This window comes from Parasteatoda tepidariorum, chromosome 10 (assembly GCF_043381705.1).
Source record: "Parasteatoda tepidariorum isolate YZ-2023 chromosome 10, CAS_Ptep_4.0, whole genome shotgun sequence".
NCBI lineage: Eukaryota > Metazoa > Arthropoda > Arachnida > Araneae > Theridiidae > Parasteatoda > Parasteatoda tepidariorum.
Window position 1 is genome coordinate 40846533 of NC_092213.1, and position 27836 is coordinate 40874368.

At 28.4% G+C, this 27836-nt stretch overlaps 2 protein-coding genes across 8 annotated transcripts in view; one reads left to right on the forward strand and one right to left on the reverse strand.

The window, feature by feature from the left end:
- Positions 1–21798, reverse strand: part of LOC107440988 (mitochondrial tRNA-specific 2-thiouridylase 1) — a 35604-nt gene extending 13806 nt beyond the window's left edge. The window contains exons 1-2 of one of the 7 annotated variants that reach the window (XM_043046058.2): positions 21678–21798; positions 2792–2889 (exon numbers count right to left, since the gene is read on the reverse strand). In XM_043046058.2, coding sequence (XP_042901992.1) covers positions 2792–2864 — 73 coding nt within the window. In that variant the 5' untranslated portion in view covers positions 2865–2889; positions 21678–21798. Of the gene's footprint in view, positions 1–2791; positions 2890–3236; positions 3641–21677 lie in introns of those variants that run through there. The other 6 variants (XM_071186099.1, XM_043046055.2, XM_043046059.2 and 3 more) reach the window with 6 other exon arrangements.
- LOC107440977 (scruin like at the midline) lies at positions 3725–25396 on the forward strand. Its single transcript, XM_016054081.4, has 10 exons — positions 3725–4090; positions 4285–4409; positions 6083–6167; positions 10794–10948; positions 12227–12390; positions 12929–13013; positions 15611–15665; positions 16035–16082; positions 17000–17139; positions 21694–25396. Exons 1-10 carry the CDS (start codon positions 4030–4032, stop codon positions 22009–22011), a joined length of 1236 nt encoding a protein of 411 aa, XP_015909567.2. The 5' UTR covers positions 3725–4029; the 3' UTR covers positions 22012–25396.
- The last annotated feature ends 2440 nt before the right edge of the window (positions 25397–27836 follow it).

Consider the following 27836-nt stretch of genomic DNA (forward strand, 5'->3'; position numbering starts at 1 on the left):
AGACAACTTGCAATTCAAGTTCACCCATTCAAAATATTCCCAAAGATGTTCTCTCATCTTTCCATAAACATTTAAGTTTTTTTCAGCAATCACAATATTTTTTTTTAGAATAGATAAATAACATAAATGTTTTATTTTATTTTCCTTTTTTTAAAAAAAAAACTTATCAGTTTCACAAGTTTGATTCCATATAAATTTACCAATGCAAAAATTTACAAAGCTCCCATCTCTTTGTGCACACTAGATTCAGAGTTTGAAAGGTTTAACCAGATTTTCTCTTTAACCTTTTCAAACTGCATATTACTCTGTTCTTGCCCTAATGATAACTTTTATTTTTGAAAATTTAAAGTCATACATTTGATATTTGTTGAATATCTAAAATACTTATCACTTTCTCCAATTTACTATTAACTTTTTCTTTCGAATTGAAACCACATGACTGCGGTTTAACTGTTATGATTATCCCTTTGGAATTATAAAAATTTTGCAATAATTACGAATATGCTAAAACAGTTAAATTATTCCATCAATGAAAACAGAATGATAAACATACCCAACAAACTAAAAAAAAACTTAAACAAAGAAATTAAACTAAAACATGAACAAAAATTAATAAAAATGCAAACAAAATATTACAAAAACATTAATATAACAAACAAAAAACTTAATCCAAAAGAAACAAACTAGAGTCAAATTTGCATCAAAAGATTTGCAAAAGTAATGTTAAATATATCTCAAATGAAACTAGTATTACAAAGGGAATGAAATAAACTCTCACCCCTCAAAACTTGACAACTGATAAAAAAGAAAAGTGTTTCAGCATATTCAAATAGAAAGCAAGCAAGCGTGCAAACTTTCCTTTTTAACTTTAAGGACACATTACAGGAGGTTCTCGAAAAAATGACAGGTTTAATGTCAGCCATTGAATATAGGGAAAAGAGAACCACTGGTACAAATGCTGATCCAGCACCGCAGAGAGACAAGTTTTTTCTGGGCCGCGAGCATAGGGTTAAGTAATCCTTTATTCTTTATAAGAGCATAACTTCTGGATGCCAAATTTTAATAATTACTAACAAAATTTTACAAAGATACGTCGCACCCATAAAATTTGACTAAAAGGGAAAAGTTTTTCATCAGAAAGGCCGCACCATCAGATACGCCACGGAAAATTTTACTGCATGACCGATTGCAGAGTAAACGCATCTGTTTAAAGTAACAAGTTATATACAATATAAATTATTAAACATTTAAAAATCATTAAAACAATTATTAAATATACAAATTCATACATGTGATCGTACTTAAAATCAGAAATTGTGTATTTTAATAACGTCCATTGCAACTTTTCAAATGTGCACAAAATTGTAGCATGTACAATTGAGCGCAATTCAAATGCAACATAATTGGAAGCACATTACGTTAATAAATACCAAGATTAAATACACGAATTTTATGTAAACCAAGTCGTTAAGTACCTAAATATATTTAAAATAAGTAATCAAAATACAATAAAGAAATGAGAAGGCGCTGAATCTTACTGGGTGCTAAATCGAACCATATAGAATAATCGTGATTGCATCATATCGCTTTATTGTAATTTTATTTGAAATATCTAAAGATTATTAAATCAAATGATTAAACAGCTAAAAATCCTTACAATAATTCATAAATATTGCTAATAATTAAATAAAAGAAAATAAATATTTTGCGCAAAATTGTACTACATAAAACAATCCCAAACGCATTCAGTTTCTTTTTACTAAATTTAAATTTCTAAAATTTTAACCTATCAAACAAAAAACAGCAAATAACCCTTAAGGTAATTTTTAAAAAATAGATATAAAAAACAGTAAATTATTTTGTTTTGTACAAAATTAGAGCATAAAATGATTGCAAATGAATTATATCTTTTATAATTAATTTATAATATTCTAGTTATAAGGAAATCATATGATTAAATGGCTGAAAAGTGTAAAAATAAACAATAAATAATTTTCATAACAATCATAATTTTCTGAGAATAAAAACAATAAAGTTGACCTTCAAGATCATTTGACCCCACAAATTCATTTTAGAGAATGTCTGTTTTTTTTTTTTCACCTCACTCCCAAGTCTCCACACCTACAGCAGAAGAAAAGGGAAATTACTTCTGTGGATCCTTGTAAATGACTATTCGCAGGGAGATTACAGGAAGAAAATTCCTCAATGGCTTCTTTGGTTGAAGATGAGAATATCTGTTGCACTACTGTTACATTCTTGCAAACTGCTTTTCACCAGTGTTGTTAATTCTTTAAATTAATATTAATTGTAAATTAATATTAATTACAAATTATTACTAACTGTAAATTATAAAAGTAGATTGCTTCAAGAGATAAAAAGATGAAGAGTAATAATGAAATTTTGGAGAATCAATTCAACAAAATAGAATTTTCAAGGTCAATGTTTTGTGTAGTACAATTTTGAGCAAATTAATATTTATTTTCCTTTATTCAATTATTAATAATATTTTTGAATTATTATAAGGATTTTTAGCTGTTTAATCATTTGATTTAATAACGTTTAAAAAAAATAGGCCGTCTAATTACATATACCAAATTTTAATGTTATGAATCACAAACGCCACAGAATATCTCCGTGAAATTACGGTATTTTTTCATTAATCAACTTTAAAACATAGTTAAAATGCGTGATCATTATTAATATCAAATAACCAAATTATACTTTAAAAATCCATACAGAAACAAACCATCTACAACAAAGAAAGATTAAAATAATTAAATTTTAATATTACCTTGTCTTTTAAGAAGAAGAGCAGCTACACTACTATCAACACCACCAGAAACTGCACATATAATTCTCTTCATTATTTAACAGCTTTAAGTGATTCAGCTTAGGAAAACAGATAAAATTAAATCAGGATAACTCAAATACATAGATATATTTCTATCTTATAGAAAAAACGAATAATTAACTATTCTTAAGACTTTAATATAAGACATTAAGAAAAGATTTGTAGTTTAAAAGTTTGATCTGAAGTTTAATCTTAACAACGAAATAGTATTATGAAAAAAATTTTTTAGACGCAACTTAAACAGTATAAAAATAGATTGAAGGTATTCAAAAAACACATTGATCCTTGAAATTAACATATTTTACCAAAAACAGAATAAAAATCTGCAATTGATATTAATTTTGCTTTATTTAACTGTCATCAAAATGTTGATTGCATTACGTACACACAATTCATAGCATGAACTTCATGTGCTGAAATATAGTTAGTTTCATAGTTTGAAATTAGTATATCAAAAGTCAAACATAAAAAATTTGGTGAAGGCAGTATTTTAAGCTGTTGAGATCTGATTACTAATTGAGATATAATTAACGTCCTAATTGCCTAACGCATATTAAATGATTTAGCATACTTACGACGAATTCAAACTTGATCTGAAGAATCTTCATAGATTGAAAGAGAGAAATATATATGTATACAAAAAAATTGTTATTCACTAGCACAGGACTGATGTCTAATTTTATCAATTGAGTATTGTTTACATGTAAAATTTTACTATTTACATTTGCTTTATAAATTTTACTGTTTACATTTGCTTTATAAGAAAAGGATGTTGCCACTACATAACATGTAACCAACTTAACTAGTGTTGCCAGAAAAAGCTTTAAACCTAAACAAATATTTTCCATATTAAACTGTATTCACTAAAACTTCGATTTCAACAGCAGACAACCACAAAAACAAGAACAAATGTGGGGAAAAAATTCAAGTGCAGCACATTCATTAATAATTCCAAACTTGTTTAGTTAGTTATGTTTGTTTTGGCATAGTAATTGACCTGTCCACCTGTTTTTCGCGAGCGATTCACGAACTTTTATTTGCTTACATAAAATTGCTCTACAAAAAAGTAATTTATCGCACTTGTGTATTGTAATTTCTTAGAGCCTACTTCGTTATTGCTTTACCAAATTAATATTATATGTCTTCAATTTTTAATCTGAACGCTTTTCTGACAAAAAATGTTTAATTTTCGACCGCAAGAATTGACTAAAGTAGAAACTACTGGGAATCAATTGAGAGGTATAAAAAATGTGGCTAAAATATTGTTTACCTTTATCTTCCTTTTAGGTTCAAGATTTTCTTAAAAAGCATACGAATTAGATTTTTATTTTAGCAGCTTGTTTTCATATAACGACAGAATGTTAATTTTTATTCAAATTCGGGAATTATTTTCATTGATTATAAAATATGTAACAAGCGTATATCTATTTTAGGTATTCACTGCCCATCTCCAAGAAGTGGCCATCGAATAGTTGTGACTGGTGGAAACGTATATTCTTTTGGTGGATATAATCCAATTTCAGTTGATGATGCTGTTGAACATATACTCTTTAAGGAGGTACGGATATCAGAAAATTGTTACTTGGTTTTTCTTTCAGATTTGACTATGAAATATTTTTGTATCCTATTACTCATACGCTTCAAAATTTAGGTTTCTATGTAATTTTGAAAAAAAATAGTAACTGAAATTTTTTGCTAACAGCTTACAATGTGTATGATCTATTTTTTTTTCGTCTTATTTAAATATCTATTCTATTTACTCCTTTAATTTTTTTTAATATATATATTTTATGCCATTTTATAGAATAAAGCTGAATATTCTATAAATTTACTGCGTCGTCTTGTTGTTCATGCTTGAAAGTTCGAATCTTCATTTCGTACCCATATTTGGAAAATTATCTTGATCCGAAACAAACTGTTTTTGCCAGCCCCAACAATGCAAATTGTTGTATCTCAGTAAAAAATGTTTAGATATTTAGCCTTTTGAAACTTTTTATTTGAAATATACTGGGACCTTAAATTTTATCAGTGCTGGACACCCGGGACAAATTGAATCTTGTGCAATACCAGGTCCAGTTAGCCACCAATTTTTTTTTTTTTTTTTTTTTTTTTTTTTTTTTNATTTTTTTTTTTTTTTTTTTGTACCTGCCCAATTCTGGGTATCCAGTAAAATTTGGATATATTACCCAATTGATTGCAGGTACCTGGGCAGATGTTATAAAACATTTTTCAAGATTTACGTTCTGATTTTGCTGTCATTAATGATATCAATCTATCTCCTACATTCAAATAACTTTGAGCCCCCAAAAGATGAAGTAACTTTTAGATCAAATAACAAAAAAAGATCCAGCTTATTTTCGTGTAGAGTTTTTCCTTTGAAACTTATGCATATTTATGCATGTTTGTTTTCAATATAAATGTAAATAAACTTTTATTTAAAACATTGTAAAATATTTGCAAATGAGTTTTTGTTGCGTTATTAAGAAAAAGGCTGTTTTTTTAAATAAAAAAGATTAATTATTTTCTTTTAATTTTGTTAAAGTAATTTGTTTGGTTTTTTTTAAGATGTGCTTTTCTGTACTAAGAAATTATGCATTGCTAGCTTTAGAATAATTAATGTGCTATTTGTATGAAAATATTTATGTTTTATGTCAAATCATTTTCCATTACACTTTTATACAATATTAAGCAAAAAAAAACATTCTTGCATTTACTCATTTTCTAAAAGCAAACTTAATATCTGTATGATACACATACATCATATCCTACACTTTATGATTTTATTTACTTGAAATTATCAATGTAATTCCCTGTTTTGTCTTCATTTAATTATCATTATTACTTAAAATAGTTTTCATCATTAAATTCCTGAATTTCCGTGTTCCCTTCCTAATTAAGATTGCACCATTCTTTAACGAACATAATTGCTTTTATCTACTTTTATTGTTCTCGTGTTAGTTATTCTTCTTAATTTAAAACTATTAATATTTTTTAATATCAATAAAATTTTCTTAATTTCATGTTTTCCTGCTTTCACTGTTACTACTGTTTATTGCATTATTATTTTTATTTTAAATAAGGGAGTCTTATATTTAAAGAAAGCGTATGTGTGAGTGTTACATTTTCTAGTCTTTTCATGCGTATATTTTTTTTAATGAAAAAAAAAATGGTTCTAATTTTTTATTTGTATTTTTATGATTAATATTACTTATAGATTTACTATTCTTTTAGCTCTGGGTGTTTAATATTGTTTCAAAGACTTGGAAGCATTTGAAAACATCAGGAAATGCACCTGAAGAATTAGCTTCCCATTGTGGTAACTGATTTATGTCAAAATTTGATTTGACTTTGATCATATATGTTTGATATTGAAAAATAATTTTGTTTTATAATTTGGATATTTATAAATTGAAAATTTGCATTAAGAACATCATTGTCTAAAGAAGATTAAATTTTGGGTTTTTTATTATTTTCAAATATTGTTTTTTTGTCTAATATCTTCATATATTAAAAATTGAGAAAAAATTTATTGAATTAAATTGAAAATTAAATTTAAATTGTAAGAAAAATTAAATTGAAAATTGTTAAAGACTATGCAAAAGTCTCTTTGAATTACTAAAGTTATTCAAATTAAAAGGACGCCCGGTGACTGAGTGGTAGTGCTTTGCACTCTCATGCCACAGGTTGATCCTCGGGCAAGGTTGACTTAGGTTTTTATCCCTTCAGTGGGTCGATTAAATGAGTACCAAGCTTGCTTGGGAATTATATACTGTGGGTTCCGCATTCGGCTGACCACCCAACTGGAACATCTGCTCTTGCACCCCAAAACCCAAGGTCAAGAAAACTGAGATGGGCGTATTAGGCCGTGGACCTCTATGGATTGTCGCACCACTGAGTTTAGTAGTTTTAGTTCAAATTAAAAGCTTCAAATATAATTTGTTTACATTTGGATGAATCGGATATCTGACAAGATTCTCATTGTGCATATAACACCCAGAAAACAAATTTAGTATTTGGCACCGATTATCAATTCTAATTTTTCAGTGCTGGATTCCCAAACCACACAAATTCCACTGACAAGGGAAACTAGGGAAGTGTGACTCGCCAATTTTGAAATAAACTAGTGGGATGTATGCCTTATGAGGAATAATTTTAGGGGGCAACATTCGTTTCGGCCCATAGAAGGTCCTGTGAGAGATAAAAAATAATTCAATATATAGAAAAATCGGTATTTTATTACTTCAATGCAGACTATTAGTTATTGTAATTGTCTCATAATCCAATTAATTTGGAATTAATTTGCTAATTAATAAATTAATCAAAAAATTAATTAATTATTAATTAATTGTTGGTTAATTGTTGATTAATTATTCATTGATTGTTAATTAATTATTAATTAATTAATTGATTTGCAATTACATACTCCAATTCATTTGGAAAGTTTTTTGGAAAAAAATAATTAAAAAATTTGATGTAAATTAATTTTTTTTTTTAAATTAACCTAACAGGTTTTTCTGAAAAACTACAGATATATAAAATTTTCGAAATCAATTTTGACAATAAATATGCATTATATAGTACGTGAAAGTACCACAAAATTAATTGGAGTATGAGATAATTACAATAACTAATAGTCTGAATTGAAGTAATAAAATACCGATTTTTCTATATATTGAATTATTTTTTATCTCTCTAGGACCTTCTATGGGCCGAAACGAATGTTGCCCCCTAAAATTATTCCTCATAAGGCATACATCCCACTAGTTTATTTCAAAATTGGTGAGTCACACTTCCCTAGTTTCCCTTGTGAGTAATAAGAAAACTATTTGCTAAGTACCTGGTATCAACCTGATGAAAGATTGAGTGATCACCACGTACCTGGATCTAGTATATTTCTCATATACATAATCAATCCAAAATGTTTTTATTAGCTTTTCAAGTTTTATCATTCATTTTGGACCAAATTATACAAAAATTTTTCCTTTTACAAAATTTCTCATGGCGTAGCAAGAAAAGAACATAACATTTTGTAGCACAAAGGTACCAACTAGAAATAACATTCCTAGTTGTCTATCTTATAGAAAAAAAATAAGCAGGTATCATGCCCACAATTTAGTCAGATAATTTAAAAGACTCAATTCATACGATACTTCATACTTTAGAAACAAAATTTATTGGAAATAAATTTGCAGTGAAAAGGGTATTATAGTTAAATAAATATTTTAGAAATGTAGGTGCACTATTTAAACAAATGTTTTCATTGAGTCCTACCTAAGTAATGAGTATACGGAAAACTCATAACAATGTGCTACATTTTAATAAATACCTATGATTAAATAATCAAATTTAAATAAATAAAAATTTTAATATGTACATTTATAAAAAAATTATACATTTTAATTGTCTTCAAACTTAATCCCTCATCTGAAAATAGTACTATGTTTTGGCAAAAATTTAACATTGACTTTGGAAGTTTAAACATTGAAACCTTTATGGATAGATTTCAAAACATTTAAGCATTCTTTTAATAGTTAAAACTTATAAGCTTGTACTGAGTTGTAGATCATATGGTTCATACAATAGAAGAACATTGCTAAATAAGATTGTTATGAGTGAAATCAACCACAATTTATGTTTTCTTTCATTTTCAAGGGAGCCACTCTTCAGTCCTGGGGACTGAAATCAGTCTTGAGAAAAAATCAGTAGACTAAATTTCATCAACTAATATTTCTTTTCCGTTTGTTTTTTAAATTGAAATGTCCTTATACAAGTGTCAAAAACACGAAAGCTATGCAAAAAATGAGTGTCTATAAACAATGTTTCAGTGCCTGCTTGCTTACACAAAATTTTTACTATTGTTGTGTCCAAATTTACTTCAGTTTTCATTTTACCCTAATGCATTGTTGTCAACTGGATTTTTCCAATTTCTCCTGGTCCACTGGTTTAACTAAAATTCTCCTGATTTTTATGCATTTTAGAAAATTCCTTAAAATTAAGTAAGTTTCCTAAAAAAAGTGCCTTTTGAAATAGAATTTTTGTACAGATTATTGCTTGCTTGAATGTTTAAATAAGTATTACTAGTACATGATGAAGCAAACCTCATTTATGGAAATCAGTTTAAAACTTTTTTTGTTATAAAATGTTCAATCTATTTTTTATTCAGAACCTACTTTTTAAATCAATTAAAAAAATATTTTAACTATCTTCAATGAATTAAATGCCTTTTAATATTCGAAATTATGATTATTCATCATACATAACATTTCAAGTATGTTTCAATCATTACTAGAACTGCAATTTTTCTATTTTGATGACCTATTTTGATGAAAATCCTTAAAATTCACTATGTGTTAAATATTAAATACATTATACTACAGTTATCACGAAATTTATATTATTTCGTAAAATCTACTGGATCTCTATGCCAGTGTTTTGAAATCCTGACCAAAGTTGAAATAAGATTGTTTTTTTAAAAAAAAGATTAGCGAAAGGCAAAAATAACTGTGAATCAAAAAATAAGTAGAGATATGAATAGCCTCATGAAAAAATTTGTGGTTTACTATTCAGTGATCAGTGTAGAGTTAGCTGTTATTTTAATCTTAATTGCTTTAAAAAAATTAATTAATGGAATTAGACATTTTTAGCAAAATAATCAAATCCTTGAAATGTGGCATTATTATAGAAAAGTTCATTTCTGAGTCAGTAAGCCATAATTCCAGTAAACAACGTTAGATATTGTTAATTGGTCAAAAAATAAGTTTAGTCTTAAAATTGTTTTAGAGTGGCACCCATATATATTTTAGAATATTGCTGAAATGACTGTCTACATTGATTAAGTTTAAGAAGCACTTTTTCAATTGTAACTGCATTATTATTCATACGCAGTATTACTTTATCAGGGGTGATTGAACCCCGGAATTCCGGGTTTATCGTATCATCTGTTCAGGTCTAGAAACTAGGAGCAGGGCATGTGATTTTTTTGTGGAATTCCACGTATCTCAAGACTATTGGTTGGTGGACTTCCGCCCATCAAAATTTATAATCCAACAAACATTTCTCCGCAATCTAAAATTTAAAGTAAGAAATGAGTTCTACAATCTAAAATTTTAATTTTGAAGCCTTCGCTAATATCGCGATTCATATTCACCCGATTTTAATATCGAACATCGGTTATCATATTTACCAGATTTAAATCGTTCTTTGTGAATCGTATTTAGGCAGTTTAAAAATCTTACATCTCGATTCGTATTCATGGGATTTAAAAATCCAATATCGCACTTTGTATTTAAGCGTTTTTTAAATCAATATCGCTATTCGTATTCATTGAAATTTAAAATCCAATGTTGCTAGTCGTATTCACAGGATCTGACAATTATGCATCGCGATTTGTATATTATGCGTTTTATACGATAGTGCGATTTGTTTGTTATGCGTTTTATACGATATTGCGATTTGTATTATCGCCTTCCAAAATCCAACAATCGTGTGAACATTCATGTTCACACTATTTTAAAGCCCATTATCATGGTTTGTGATTTCGTGTTCTTAAAATCCGACATCTCGATTCTTGTTAGAACTTAAATTTTTCTTAAATTAGTTACTATAAAATGTGTTTTATTGATGGGTAATTTAATTATAAATCTTAGTTCAAGAAATTATATTAAATATGAATAATATATAAATTAATATCTTGTTATTGAGTTTTTGCTCATAAAATTTTCAGGGTTTTTCACTTCCTGTCACAATCACCCTTGCTTTATACACTTATTACTTTACAATATACATTTGTGTTTTGAAATGAACTTCAATTTTAAGCTTCTATTATATTTTGTAATTTTGATTTGTTGTTACATTAAGTTTCTTTCTTTTTATGTTTACTAATTTTATAATTTTCATCACTTTGCTTATGTTTTTTTGTTTGTTTTTTTGTCCAATTTTATAGCTGCATTTATTGACAACCATCTGCTGATTTTCGGTGGCACAGCTTATCCGTTTGGTGCAAAAAGTAGCAATGATGCTCACATATGCAATTTAAAAACTTTACAGTGGTCAAAACTAGAAACTACTGGCACGCCACCAAAGAAACAGTATGGTCAGGTATATTATCCATTATTCTGTATTAAAAAATACTGATATTTGAATATTTAAAATTTCAGAATTATGATATGAATGTAGATATACAAAGCATGGTTCTTATAATGCCACCAAATTTTGAACAGTAATTCTAATAGGAAAAAAAAATCTAAATAGAGAAATGTCAGTTTTTAAAAAAGATGTATCTTTATTCATTTTTGTTCCTTTAAAAATTTATTGGCAAGGAAATAAAGGGTAGGAACAAATTAAATTGTTAGTTTTCAATTTTCTAAGTAGCTTTTTATGCAGTCTATGCTCTTTAGTATTATCATTCCATTATAATAACTAATACATTAAACTTCATTCGCTATTACACAGAAACATTGTTATTTTACCTCCTATTATAATGTTCCCACCAAACTGTTCATTCCAATTTAGCATCCCAAATTAAGTTTTTTTATTAATATTTTTATACTCTTGAAAATCAATTCATCAATGAGTATCAAACATTTTTGTGGTTTCAAAATAAAATACTTCCATTGACTATCATTCAATTTAACAAAAAGTTTTTAAAGAAAATATTGAAAAATGTATTTCCATTGGTGTGTTCGCATGGTAAGTGTGAAACGTCTTGAATTCCTTTTAAATAACGGAAGAGTAATAAGAAGTGTATAATTTGGTCAAAGTGTTAGTGAAATATGGATTGCTTTACATTGATAGTCATAAGTGTATATTGAACTTTCATGCGGAAATCATATGCATTCAGGATGTTATAATGATGCATTCACAATCTCTATAAATTTATGTACAAAAGATTCAATATTTTTCTCAATTATGATTAACTTGTTTGAAAATTTCATTCATTCTTATTATTCCCTTTTAATGTATTATTAATTCTACGTTTACGTGCATTTAAAGGAGAGAAAAAAAAATAAAATGTTGCATTATTATGTATCCTACTTTATAGTTAAAATAAGCATTGTTTTGTCTAAATCAGTTTAGTATTTTTTTAATTATGATTAGTAAATATTCTGGTTTATTTTTCTGCTCATAACCACCTCATGCTCTAATGTATGTTTTTTTTATTTACTTTTTCCATAAAAGATTTAGAATGTAACTAACATGGAAATGTTTTTTTGACTATCATAAAATATCCCTAAAAGGTTTAAATCATGTTATTTAAGCCCATTAACGTAATCACAACTATATCTTGATACTATTTTACAAAATTTTATGTTCAAAATTACCCAGTTTATTAAATGATTATTTGTATAAAAAATATTAATCTATTTCTTTTTGCAGGCAATGGCTATATTTGAAAATAAAATGTATGTGGTTGGAGGAACTTCAGGCTATGCTTATTCTAATGAAGTGCATTGTTTAAATTTAGCTACCAAAGAATGGAGACAGTTAAATAAATGTGTAGGACCTTCTCATTTACGGTCTGAGTATGAACCTGAACCACGGTAAATAATATAAATACTAACTACTGAAAAATATCTGATTTAGACTTGTAATAATTATCTTTATTGCTCAGAATGAAAAATTAAGTTATTTACATATGCTTTTTGTGCTTGTTCACTGTTGACCCCTTACGATATTTTATTTAGCTTCATGTTTTTATCCATTGATAACAGTACAGTACAAACTATTTCCAGCTAAGAAGTTGTATGATTCTGCTAACTTATAAATTAATTTTCCTTTCATATTAATGAGTCACACCTTTAATTTTTAACTACTTTTTTTTAACATGTTTTAGTGAAAAAAGTTTTTACTTTTAAAAAATTGATGCGCCAAAACGTTTGAGATCTTCTGTTCTTCCTACTTTTGGAATATTGTTGCAATTTCAGTCTTTTTTTTCCCAAAGTTTATTGAAATTAGTTTCAAAAACAGTTACGAAATTTTTTATACTGGTTAGGTTGATTTTATAAATTAATTTTTAACTGAAAGTCTAGGGCTATAAGCATGCTTTTTAAAATGTTTTTTCTTTTATTTTTATTTTAGGTATAGGCACGAAATTGCTATTGAAGATAATAAACTTTTTGTATTTGGTGGAGGAACAGCTGCTGAGTCTTTCGAACTAAGTAGGGTGAGTTTTAAAACCAAGCACTTAGGTATAACTTTTCCAGTTTTCAGAAATTCAAAAAGTGAGATTAAATTAACTGTTGTCTAATACTTATGTTTTATAGATTTTTAAATGGAAATGGCTAACGTTTTAATAATCAAATCTTAGTAATGTATCAATAAATTTAAATCAATATCAATAACAAAATATAACAGGACAAACTAAACAAAATCGAACAAAAAGTTGAAAGAATTTTTGTGTATAATTAATACTTCTTTTAGCATGTACTGATGTATACAGTTTATATTGCTATCCAGAAACTATCTGAACATGTAATGTAAATTTTCTGATGCAATTTTACTCGCAATGATGTGAGACCATTCACAAAATGATCGGACTACTAGTTTATAAGTTGTAAGCTTTTTAGTACAAAAAATACAATTTTGTACCTGATATCATTTACACATTTTACATTGCTATACCGACAAGTGAGGTACTGTTTCCTATTCATTTTTTCTCATTGAATCAAGTGAGATAATGCACAAATCATCATATTTAAATAGTTATTTTTTTTTTATAAATAAAATTTATTATTTTTGAATAGCATTTATTATGAAGAAAACCTTTGAATCTTAAAAACTATTTCTTCTATCAATTTAAGTTTTATCTCATTAAATTCTGTATAAGAAATTTCATCGAAGAATGTGCCTCACATGTTCAAATGGACCCTAGTTAGCAAAGTAAAAATTGTACTAAATCAAGTAAAAAATAGTACTTTTTATACATAAAACAGCTTATAACTTTTAAACTGTCCATTCTACTGGATTGTGTATAGTCTCATATAATACAGTATAAAAAAGTACATAAACAATGTTTCACTGGTTTGGGTAGCAGTATCAGATGTGTAAATAGGTACAAGAACAAATTTGTACTTTTTTTGTACATAAAACCCTCATAATTTCAAAAACTATTAGTCCGATCATCTCGGGATTGGTATCGTTCAATTTAGCGTGAAAAATATATAGGTAATAGATGCCTCACTTGCATCTGTTAAGAAAAAATTCAATTATCCCTCTGAAATCACCCATATTTCCTTCAAAAAAGGGCAAAATGTACCGAAGAGATTCGGGCAGTGTACAGACATCATTTATATACAGCATTTTTCAAAAAATTTCTTGAGTAGTATAGTACTTTTTCGATGAAAACACCTTTTTTTCCGCTATAACTACTAGACAGTTAGATTAGAGCGCGCAAAAAAATTTATAGGAGCCCTAACGTTATATTTAGGAACCAATTTCTGAGATAAATTAGATAACGTGGGAAATGAGTGTTCGATACCTGATTTACTACACCTGTTGAAAAGTAACTCAGAACAAAAATTTTAACACATTCGTTTTAAAACATTGTGTTTAAACTTTTTCCAGTAGATATTACTAAGACTAATATAATGTTATAGATGTTACCCTACACTAAATATTAATGGGAAAATTATGACAAAAATATATATAATAACACAATATATTTATAATAATAAGAGAAATATATATAATAGTAAGATAAAAATGCGGCAAAGGAAGTATGATGTTCCTTCTTTCCAATGACGTTTGTAGATAGAAGGTCATCGGTTTTTCCCCCTTTTCTTACAATTATAAGTTGAAGTTATGTTTAAAACATACCTTTAACTTATAAGATAACATTTATTTTTATGTGAGAAGCATGTTGAGTGGCTTTTTAGAGACCCTGAAACGTTTTGGTTTGAAGCATGTTTTAGTATGCTGTATTAGATTAGAAGTATTATCTTCACAATAACATGAGTCCTCTTGACCAGATGCACTCTAGAGATATTGTGATGTTACTTTCTTTCCTTTTGTTTGATTTACCTATTTTTGTAACAGATTTAAGTTATAAGACCATTTTATTTTGTTACATTTGCTTTTATTTCCATATTCAACCAACTCATTCATTTATTGTATATCACTTCTTTTATATGATAAATTGAGTAGTTTTGATACTAAGAAACTAAATTGATGTTTAAATAATATTAATGCATAGATTTGTATTATTTTATAATAAGCAGAGCTCAGAGAATATGAAAATCGTTAGGCAAACAAAAATTTATCGTACTTTGTAAAAATATGGGTTATATTTTGTACAAAAATGAAAGAAAACAAGCACTAATTTGGGATTAAATTACTCAACAAATTGATTCATTCATTGAAAAGCAGTTTTTACATAGTTTATCCTTATCTTCTATTTTTCTTATGAAACCTGTGATTAATCTATTTTCTTCATTTTGTTTATGTTTATTAATTGCTAAAATACTATTTCATTCTAAAGATACTTTTATTTAGTTTCTAAAAGTGATCGAAAATTTTCATCAACTGTTTATTTTGTATTCACAAAATATTGTTGGTATAGTTTTTTTAAAATTATTATTATTATTATTTGTTTATTTATTTCTTCTTTTTTTACATAGATTTACCATTATCCATTCCACTAAGTCCTGACAGTTTAGTCATTCCATTTTTTCTGTATTTTCTTAATTCTTAAAATATGAATTATTGTTCATTAAAATGCATTCTGTTTTAATAATGTTAGGCTTTTTTGTTTTTTCTTAATAGCTTCCAGTATTTAACTTAGACACAAACACTTGGTTTCAAATTGCCACAACTGGTGGTAAGTTTTTTTTTCTTTCAAATATTAATCCCATTATTATTTTACTTATTAATCTTATTGTTATGTAGCTTAGCAATTCTATTGTAATTTAATTTAATAATCCTATTACTATTTAATTTAATTTAATTTATTAATCCTATTACTGAATTTAATTTATTAATCCTATTACGGAATTTAATTTATTAATCCTATTACTATTCAGTTTTTAATCCTATTATTATTTAGTTTATCATCTTATCATTATTTAGTTCATTAATTTTATTGTTAGTTAGCTTATTAATCCCATTCTTTGATCTATCAATTCATTATCATTTTGTTTGTCTTGCACTCTGCTTTATTTGCTTTTAGTATTTTTATTTTCTTTTTTAGATTGTCCTGAACCAAGACGTTGCCATAGCTGTGTGCAGATTAAGAGTGGTAATCAATTTTATTACATTTTGTATTTTAGCAATCATTTTAAATTCATTTAAATATTGCAAGTTGTTATTTTTTAAATTCTTGTAAGCTTACTTAGAAACTAACAAAAAATGTGCTTTAAAAATTGCATGTAATTCAGTTATGTATGTGACACAAATTAAATTTCTTATTGTCATAACTGCAAACTTGTCTTAGTAAAGATTGTGACTTTCGAATCAAAGCTTAAAGTAAGAAAATACCTGCCATTATGCTAAGGATTTCCAACATATGGGTCATAGTCTTCTGATGTAGGCCACAAAAGCTTCTTTGATAAATTAATTTATATTAAATTTATTAATCCCATCACTATTTAGTTTATCGTTCTCATCACTATTTAGTTTATCATTCCCATCACTGTTTTGTTTATCGTTCTCATCACTATTTATTTTATTGTTCTCATCACTATTTAATTTATCATTCCTTTTAATATATTATATGAGTCCTAGTATTAATTAGTTTACCAAAATTGGTAATTAAACAGAAAATATTCCTCACCTCTTAAGAAAAACTTTAAAGCCTTAATAAAGCTTTTCAAGCTAAAGCTTATAAAAAAAACGATAGATATCAATGCAAGTTACCGGCTTGGGAAAAAAAGGTTTGAAATGTCAAATTAAGAAAAAATACTTTGCGGATTAAATAAGCAAAATTCCTATTCATAAGTGTGGTTTGCAGCATTCTTAAAGAATAGTAAAAAGGAGTTTATGTTTATACATATTTACAGTTATTTCCTGATCTTTTATCCTTACATTTTTTTTATTTGTTAAAAAAACTTGTTAAATTGAACGAAAAATTATGGTTGACTTTAAACTTGATTTCTAAACTTTATATATTTAAATATTTTATTTCATGCATAACCAAGTTCTTATAATTATTTGTAGATGTTTATATTTGTGGTGGGCTTGATGCAGTGCACAACTACAGCTGCCTTTATAAAATTAACTTGAAAACACTAGTCTGGGAGAAACTCAAAATTTCATTGCCATATCCACTTTACTTTCATGCTGCAGCTTCATCAGAAGTAAGTTTTCTGTTTAAAAGAGTGTATTTATTATATTTTAAATAGTATTTTTATTTAATGAATAAACCAAAGATAGTCTTAGAGTTAAGATATTGATAAAGGTACTTTGAGATACTTTGTTTTATGTTATATGGATACTACTCAGTATATTTTTTGTAAAATATTATAGAATTTTTGTGTAATTTTAAAAATTAAATTATATGGGTTTTTTTTTTTTTTTTTTTTTTAAAAAAAAGGTTATTCAACAATCTTAGTTTCATAATTTTTGACATTTTATTGCCAGTCAATATAAAAACAGTTTCATATTGAGGCTTTGAAAAATATGTTTTTCAATAGAATTGATATAAAATGCCATGTTGTACATGCAGATTGCAACTGTCCATGTTGTACTCAGAGGCAGACCCCCTACTACAGTGTTTCCCAAAGTGTGGTACGCGTACCCACAGCGGTACGGGAACAGTTTAGCAGGGGTACGCGTTCTTATACGAAATATCTTGCGACAAACGAAAATTTCAAAAACTTTTGTTTAAAAACAAAGCTAGCCATGAAAATTTACTATTACTTATTTTTCTATTGGCTATTTTTTTCAGAGTTAACAGTTAATAATTTGTGTCAACAGCCAGTTGTGATTTTTAACTTTTGTGAAATTTTTTTATAGCAAAAAAATACATTCATTTTTTAATTAGGGATACACAGCGTTACGAAAAATTTAGAAAGGGTATACAAAAGTCATAAGTTTGGGAAACACTGCCCTAGTAGATGGCTCAACGACATGGGAAAGGATTTGAAAACCCTAAAGATTAGAAATTGGAGGGGAGTAGTTACATGAATAGGAGACGCTGGCTTTCGTCAGCTGTTGAGGCAGCCAAGGCCTGCAAGGGGCTGTTGCGCTGACGAAGAAGAAGATGTCCATATAGGAAGACACGAGCTTTTAATATTGCCATCTGTACTCAAAATTTTTTTAACAATCACAATCAAAATACACTGTTATTTTTAATTTTTATATATTCCAAACATTTAAGAAAGCAAATTGTTTTTTTAAATACTATATTTTGATATGCATTCCAGCTTTATCTCCAGCAAAAACACTGCCCGTTATCTTAAAAACTATGAGTCATAGTCATCTATTAATGATCATGAGTCATCTATTAATTTTAAAATTAAATCAATAGTAAATTTTATTACAAAACAGGGTTCTTTTGATACTTGAATATCCTTGAATTTTGTTGGAAAAAATCAGGGCCCCTAAAAGTTAATGAATTCTGTGTTAGGATCCTTGAAAAATGTTTGTTTTTCTCGGAGGAACTTTCAAATTAATGTTAACAATAACTTTCCTGCAAAAAGCACAATAGAAACGAAAGAAACATTAAGCAAAATGATAGAAATTCCAATCACTCCCCCTCCTTCCCCATCTTTTAATGGTTTTCTTTACTTAAGAATAGTTTAATAAGGAGTCTAAAAGAAATTTGGAAAATGACTCTTATCCTTATTTACCTCTGTCCTGTGATTGGATTACAAAATAGAAGTAAGGTGTGGGAAAACCAATAGTGAATTTGTTGCTTACAAAGTTGCACACTTTTGTTTCAGGAATATTTTACTCAAATTGAAAGTTTTGAATCTTTGTTATTTTTCACAATGTTGCATAAATGCAACAATAACAGGGTTGCCACAGGCTAATAAAATGCAACTATTTGCTACTATTTATGGCGACTTTTTTTTTGCCTGAAAAGGCCTAAAAAGCAACTATTTTCAGGAATAGGCGAGTATTAGGAGATTTTTTTTACTCTTTGCGAAGTTTTTTCGCAAAAGTGAACATTACTTTTCAGAATGTTAATAAAAGAAAGCAAACTTTTATACAATCAGTTATGTCCAAAGAGCCAAAAATTTAAATTTCCATTGGATTTAATGAAGTACTTGTTATATGTACTCTCTGCGGGGCAGTTTTGTTATTTTTAATTGTTTTTTTCTTCTGTTAACATTCATATTTTATTGTAATTCGACTTTCATTTAGGTACCTATTTCTAATATGTATACCTTTTATATTTGTACAAAACATTTTTTTAATTGAAGCATAATAGTATTTGACAATTAAGCTATAATTTTAGTTATTTGGCTACTATTTTTGTTCCTGTTGAGGCAACTATTTTCATAGTTTTAGGCAACTATTTTCATACTTGAGGCTACTAAAAGCAACTATTTTTGTTCATTTTTTACTGTGGCAACCCTGCAATAAGCGNTAAAAAACAAAAATTATCCTGCTGCTTAAGAAAGCAACCAACTATTCGAGATCCACGGGGAATACTGGTCTATCTCCAAAAGATAGCGTCCCCTCCCTAGCGGTTGCAAGAATCTCTAAAGACGAGCTATGAGTCGAGCCCTAGAGATCCTGCAAAGGCAATGAAGAGGGCGCTCCTGTTGGAGACAGCCCAGTAGGAAGAGTAAACATTGTGGTGATCCCATGATCACACCACACCTTGTATGGACATGCAGATTAGAAAGAATAGGGCACTAATCTACAACATGGCATTTCATATCAATTCTATTGAAAAACATATTTTTTAAAGCCTCAATATGAAACTGTTTTTACATTGACTGGCAATAAAATGTCAAAAATTATGAAACTAAGATTGTTGTGTAACCTTTTTTTAAAAATAAAAAAAATTCCCTATTCTTTCGAATCTCCATGTCCATATAGGGACTCTACAAGCAGCCCCAAATATCACAAATAATTTGCAGTAATAGGCTGCGATGGCTGGGCCATCTATGGAGAAGCCCTGAAAATAGCGAAATGAAAATACTCACCTTTAAGAACCCTGAGGGGTCATGTCCCAGAGACAGACCCCCTACTAGATGACTCAATGACATGGGAAAGGATTTGAAAACTCTAAAGATTAGAAATTGGAAGGGAGTTGCCATGGATAGGAGTCGCTGGCGTTTGTCAGCTGTTGAGGCAGCCAAGAGGCTGTTGTGCTGACAAAGAAGGTGTTCATATAGGAAAACACAAGCTTTTAAATATTGCTATCTGTACTGAAAATTTTTTTAACAATCACAATCAAAATGCACTGTTATTTTTAATTTTTATAAATTCTCACGTTTAAGAAGGCAAATTATTTTTTTATATGCATTCCAGCTTTATCTCTAGCAAAAACACTGCCCATTATCTTAAAAACTATGAGTCATAGTCATCTATTAATGATCATGGGTCATCTATTAATTTTAAAATTAAATCAATAGTAAATTTTATTATAAAACACGGTTCTTATGATACTTGAATATCCTTGAATTTTGTTGGAAAAAATCAGGGCCCCTAAAAGTTCATGAATTCTGTGTTAGGGTCCTGGAAAAATGTTTGATTTTCTAGGAGGAACTTTCAAATTAATGTTAACAATAACTTTCCTGCAAAAAGCACAAAAGAAACATTAAGCAAAATGATAGAAATTTCAACCACTCCCCCTCCTTCCCCACCTTTTTGTGGTTTTCTTTACTGAAGAATAGTTTAAGAAGGAGTCTAAACGAAATTTGGAAAATGACTCTTATCCTTATTTACCTCTGTCATGTGATTGGATTACAAAATAGAAGTAAGGTGTGGGAAAACCAATAGTGAATTTGTTGCTTACAAAGTTGCACACTTTTGTTTCAGGAATATTTTACTCAAATTGAAAGTTTTGAATCTTTGTTATTTTTCACAATGTTGCATAAATGCAACAATAACAGGGTTGCCACAGGCTAATAAAATGCAACTATTTGCTACTATTTATGGCGACTTTTTTTTTGCCTGAAAAGGCCTAAAAAGCAACTATTTTCAGGAATAGGCGAGTATTAGGAGATTTTTTTTACTCTTTGCGAAGTTTTTTCGCAAAAGTGAACATTACTTTTCAGAATGTTAATAAAAGAAAGCAAACTTTTATACAATCAGTTATGTCCAAAGAGCCAAAAATTTAAATTTCCATTGGATTTAATGAAGTACTTGTTATATGTACTCTCTGCGGGGCAGTTTTGTTATTTTTAATTGTTTTTTTCTTCTGTTAACATTCATATTTTATTGTAATTCGACTTTCATTTAGGTACCTATTTCTAATATGTATACCTTTTATATTTGTACAAAACATTTTTTTAATTGAAGCATAATAGTATTTGACAATTAAGCTATAATTTTAGTTATTTGGCTACTATTTTTGTTCCTGTTGAGGCAACTATTTTCATAGTTTTAGGCAACTATTTTCATACTTGAGGCTACTAAAAGCAACTATTTTTGTTCATTTTTTACTGTGGCAACCCTGCAATAAGTGTTTTGTTATTTTGCACAATGTTGTAGAAATGAAACTAGCTATTTTTTCAATAAATGTTTCATTTTATAATGCAAATTTTTTCATATTATTTTTATGCTCTTAAAATAATGCATTATAATGTATTAGCATTTTTTTTTTCAAATCAGAAATGCTGAGATAAAAAGGGTTAATTCATATTTAAAATAAGAATCTTTTGATTCTCAATGTTTTATTTTCTCATTTTAAATTCATATTTTTAAAAATTATTACTTTTTATTTATGTTAGTCCAATCAACTGTTCATATTTGGTGGCGTGAATGGGCATGAAAATCAAAGAACCAACGACATGTTTTCCCTATTTCTGAACATTCCTTCCTTAGAAACAATAGCCTGGCAAGCTGTTCTTCATTATGCTCCTTACCTTGCACTTACTGAAAAACAAAAACTGTTTGAACTAGGCATACCTATCAGTTTCTTAAATGAAATAGAATTTGTACCTCCTACGAAAATGGTGAGTAATGGTGAAATGTCAAAAGGTGATGAGGAGGTAATGATTGTGTTGTCTGAAGGTGATGAGGATGATGATGAGTGGGAAGACCTGTAATAGTTAATTATCTAAAAAGGAATTTGTGTAATTAGATGAATTAAACAATCCTGTTACTGAAATAAAAGTTTATTTTAATGCCTTGTTCCAATCTGTAACATGTTTACACAATGTTCTGTAAAATTTACTGTTGAGTTTGTAATATATTTAAAATAAACCATTAATTAGAGATTGTGAGCTTGATCAGCTTGAATAAAGCAAATTTTAAGAATTTTTAGGATGCAGATTAAGTAGTTTTGAATATTTAGGTGACAATCGTTGTTGCAAAGATTATTTTCATATGAAAGTAAATTTACATTTTAAGTGTTCTGTAGTAACTGTTTTAGAAGCTGTTTTTGCTGATTCCTACTTTTAAAGTTATTATCACTAGTTAGTATATTCTTTATTCAGTTCTTATTTCTTATCTTGTATAAGTTTGTTATTTGCTGCAATGAATTGCTGGTCATTTTATAAAAATGTTGGCATTTTTTTGTTGTTTACTTGTTAAAGTTGCTTGTTATGTTTAATTTGTACCTTAAAATAAGAAAGTTATTAGATTAAGGTATGCATATACCACTCTCGTTGCATTTTACTGCTAATGTTGAGTTTTTGATCAAAATAATAAAGCATTACACAAAATTCTCTCAGGGTGCGTAGCGTTTTTTAAAAAGGAATTAAAGGGGCTTATTTTTTATTTACATTTTTTAAGAGCCCTTAAAGGTGCTTTTTTAATTCGGGGTTTGTAAAAAGTGCTTAATTTTCTATCTTTTAAAAATAGATTTTTTTCTTTGCTGTGTCGATTGTCGTTCTAAATTACAGAAAATGCATGATTTTCGCAATTTTCTCTGCATTATTTATCAGATACCAGTTATTTTATCATGATTATGTGAAATTTGTGAAAATGTTTTTCTATTTTATTGATTTTATGTTCATAAATTAAGAACTTTAAATGATAGAAAGAAATAATTTTTATTACTGCACAGATCCTAATTATGATTTTTTTTAATAGTGATTAAAAATATTTTTTGAGTGCTTAAAAAGTACTTAAAAGGTGCTGATTTCTTGTTGAAAAATCTGGCTATGCACCCTGTCTCTAGATTGTGTGAATTTTTATATCATTTTCAGTACTTGGTAGTATTAACTGAAATTTTAAATCTTGCTGGAGCTCTTTCAATGTGTACTTGTTTCAAGTTAAGTAATATTTAAATAATTCAAGAATAGAGAGATTTGTGTTAAAATTGCCCATTTTTTCTCTATGGACTGAGGGATGGTATAAATTCCCTTTAACAGTTTCACTATGTTTGAATAAATGTTTCTGTATTTTAAATCACTTCCCGATCATACAAAAATGCATTTTTAAATCATAATTCTACATTAAGCTTATGAAAGAAAACTGATATTTGATCTGACTGTACAAATTATGAGGGCAATCCTAAATGTAAGGTCTCCTATTTAGCTTAGAAATAAACAATAAAAAATAATTTATTTTTTCAATATTTATATCATTTTAAAGGTTGACCATTTGTCTAATATTGTTATGTTATAATTGCATTTTCAGTTTATGCGTTTTTGTAGATGGTGTAGAGTTTTTGCATGCCTATATTATAATAGCTCCCCACCATGTCCATGTTTAGAAGTGGGGAAAGCAGCAATCACAAGAGCTTCCCTGTTAAACTGTATCTCTCTTGCTACAATCTCTTGGAAACAATCAAAACTAAATTATTACAATCTCATATCCAAGTCAATAGCCTAGCCTAGCCTAGACTTGGCACCTGGTGGTTAATCCCTGCTCCCTAATGTTGGCTAGAAAGAGATTTGCTGATAACAGAAAAGAAAAATTATATTTAATGCTTTCTCAGGTATATTGTGGGTATTCAATTCCGGTATTATATAGATATAAAAAAAATTACTTTGTCAATAAAAATGGACAAATGTTTGACTTATAACCTTCAGCAGTCCGGAAGAATTTCCTATTTGCTTTCCTATAATTATAGTGATTATTTATAATTAAAATTATATCAATAATGTGTAAAATAATTATTGTAATTAAATGAACTGCAAATCTGAAAACAATACTGCCATATATGCAGCATCAGACTCAGTAAGTTCAGGGCCCGACTTAGCCTAATTAGGGCCCTGGGCAAAAACTTCTTTGGGGGCCCCTTCTGCTTCACTACTTCAGTATTGAAGAACCGAACTTTTTGGAGATATTTAAATTTTTTACCTCATTATAGATAACAAGAAAATTGACTAGAAACTAAAATAACTATGAAGTCCCTCCCCCTCCAATGGCCATACTAAATATCGCTCTGTCTATTTTATTGACTTTCTGACAATTCTATGTCCATTATGCTGAATGCTGTTTTTTTATTGTTAACTTTGTCATCTAGCTGCCAAAATTTCATATTCTTGCTGACATAGGAGCGGGATTCAGCTAAATTTACGCAGTGATGGTGGCTCAATTAAGTCAATCAGAAGCCTGTATTTTTGTAAACATATCGCATTTTGCTATTTGTAAAAATGCAGGCTTTTGATTGGCCAAATTTGTTAATCATAATTGCTAAAATTTGGCTGAATTTCACCCTAGAAAGCCGTGGATTTACAAAACATAGATTTTGTTCTTAGGATAGATTAATGAAGAAGCTAACATAAAACAGACGGATTTTACACGGTACTGATATTTCATTTAAAAAAAAATTCATTAAAGAAAGAAACGTAAAACAAACTTTCAATTCGATTTGGGGCCCCCCTCTGATGTGGGGGGCCCGGGGCAACTGCTCCATATGTCCCTACCTTAGTCCGGCTCTGAGTAAGTTTTAAAGTTCCATACCGCTATCATAGCCGTTCACTAATGGTTAAAATGATGTGAATATTGCAGAAAAGAAGCAGTTTTCCCGTTTCTGAACAAACAAGGAGAGTTTACTTTTTGGATTCTCATTATATTTTATATCATAAAGTTCTTCTAGAAGTAGTCATTGTAGACAGTTCATGTGATCTTCTAAAATTATGTTAATGTTCTTTAGTAATACCTTTTCATTATGAGTGTTTTTAATTATTTATTATAAGACAAAATAGCAATTTCTATATTTACTATAAGCTACTTTAAAATTAAAAGAAAATAAAAGCTTTTCTTGTTTATCCTTTTAACACCTTGTTTAGTTGAATTTAGACAACCTTTAAAATATTTCTAAAAATTAAACATGCTGGCTACACTTACAGCATTAAGCATTGCAAAATAATTTGGTTTTGGATGTGAGCACAGCTGCTGCAAATTAATGACGTTTAAGATTTTATCACATGGTCTATGCCATTAATATGAAATGTAGATCTGAATCATAAGCAAGTTTGTAAGTTACTATGAATTTGTAATGTATATTGTGAAATAAATTATTTTTTAAATTATGAATACATTTCTTTTTATCAATGTTTTGCGTTATATTACTGATGCAAAGTGTTCTTTAATGACTGCTCTTACTATATATTCTTTTTGTTCTATTTTTAGTAGTCAAGTAAAAAAAGAACTAAAGCCTTTTCAAACTCTGACTAATCACTATTAAACTGCCAAGTATTGAGTCCCTGGGCAAAAATATTTGGATATTTTCTTCATGCTCACTACTTTCTTATTTAATAGTGTATTGAAAGCTGGTTTTTTGATACAAGAAAGCCACTAGCTTGATGTTTAAAAGAGCTTTAACTAATACTGAGGTAACTATCTAAAGTAAGGTCAATAAGAACTTAGGAGGACTAAAACCAGTTTATTTGATAATAAGGCTTAAAAACATCCCGTTAGACAAACTTTTTTTTTAATCATTTTAATTCCTCTCTTGCTCTTCATGACTTCAATAAGTGATTAGTTAAAGTTGTGACATATTTTAGTTTTATCACAAACAAATGCACAGTTCATTGTAAAAGTAGTGTAACTCTAAGTCCATATATATACATATATAGCCATGTTGTGTATGTTAAAATAGGTAATAAATTGGAAAAATTAATTGTTTAATAATAAAATGTTTTGAGTGTTAGATTGTAAGTCATTTAACACATTTTAAACTCTTAAAGCATTTAAAAAATAAAAAATTTTGTTTCACATTTAATTTTATTGCATAAAAAAAAATTTCATTAAAAAACGAACATTCGAAAAAATCTAGTTTTACTTTTTCAACTGAGAATAACAGAGCCGTAGGTCGCCAATTTACAGGACTCACCGGTAACGTCTCGTTGCTCCAGTCCATTCCTAATCTGTTCTTGAAACTCTTCTCTTTTTATTGGTACTTGAACGCGCTATCATTTTATCAATACTAAATCCCACTATCTTTAATCAGTTTTCGAATCAACTGCTTTTTGAACAATAGTCGAACTCATTATTTTTTATCGTTACTGGAACCCACTATAATTTGATCAGTACTCCAGCTTACTATCATTAGAACATAACTCAAGACCGCTTTCATTTGTTCAATTTCCGAATCGACTCTAATTTGTTCATAACTCGAACCCACTATGTTTTTATCGATACTCGAACCGCTGTCATTTGGGAAGTTTTCAGAAACCACTCTCTTTTTTTTCGATGCTCAAACCCACTAACTTTTTATTGTTACTCGAACCTGTTATGATTTGATCAGTACTAAAACCCACCTTTTATAGGTACTCGAACCTGATATTTCTTGATCAATTATCGAACCCACTATTTTTATCTATACTTGAACCCACTATCATTTGATCATTACCTGAACCTACTATCTTTTATCGGTAGTGGAACTCGCTATCATTTTAACACTTTTCAAACCCCATATTTTCAAAACTCGAATCCACTAATATTTTTACCAGTACTCGAACTCTCTGTTTTTATCGGTACACGACCCCCCACAAACTTTTTACTTTTACTCGAACTCTCAATCATTTCATTAGTACTCGAACTCATTATCTTTTAATCGGCTCTCGAACCAACTCTGTATTTAACCCACATCTATTTTTGGTTCACGAACTGATTCTCATTTTTTTTCAGTACTTGAACTCACTATATCATTTGATAAAAAATTAAACCTTTTATTTTTCATCGGTACTCAAATCCATTATTATTTCATCAGCACTCGAACCCGCTATCATTCGATCAAATCGAACCCAATATTTTTATTGGTACTCGAAGCCACTATCATTCGATCCAATCGAACCCAATATTTTTATTGGTACTCGAAGCCACTATCATTCGATCAAATCGAACCCAACATTTTTATTGGTACTCGAAGCCACTATCATTTGTTCAGCACTCGAGCTATCATTATAAAATAACTCAAAACTACTTTCATTTGTTCAATTTCTGAATCGACTCTAATTTATTCATTACTCGAACCCACTATGTTTTTATCGATACTCGAACCCGCTGTCCTTTGAACAGTTTTTGAAAAGCACTCTTTTTTCGATGCTCGACGAACCCACTACCTTTTTATTGGTACTCGAACCTGTTATGATTTGATTAGTACTAAAATCCTCCATCTTTTATAGGTACTCGAACTTGATATTTCTTGATCAATTATCGAACCCTCTATCATTTGATCATTACTCGAATCCACTATCTTTTATCGATATTCGATAAAAGATAGTGGGCACTCGAACCCACTATTATTCGATCATTAATTAAATCCGATATTTTTATAGGTACTCGAAGCCACTATTATTTGATCAGTACTCGAACCAACTGTCATTTGATCAATAAATTTCCCTTTTTTTTCATCGGTACTCGATCCCTATGTACCTATTTTTCATCGTACTTGTACCATATTTTTTATCCTTAAATAAAATAGTTTATAATGGTATAAATCTGTTTTTTTTTTCTTTTTTATGTGTATCCT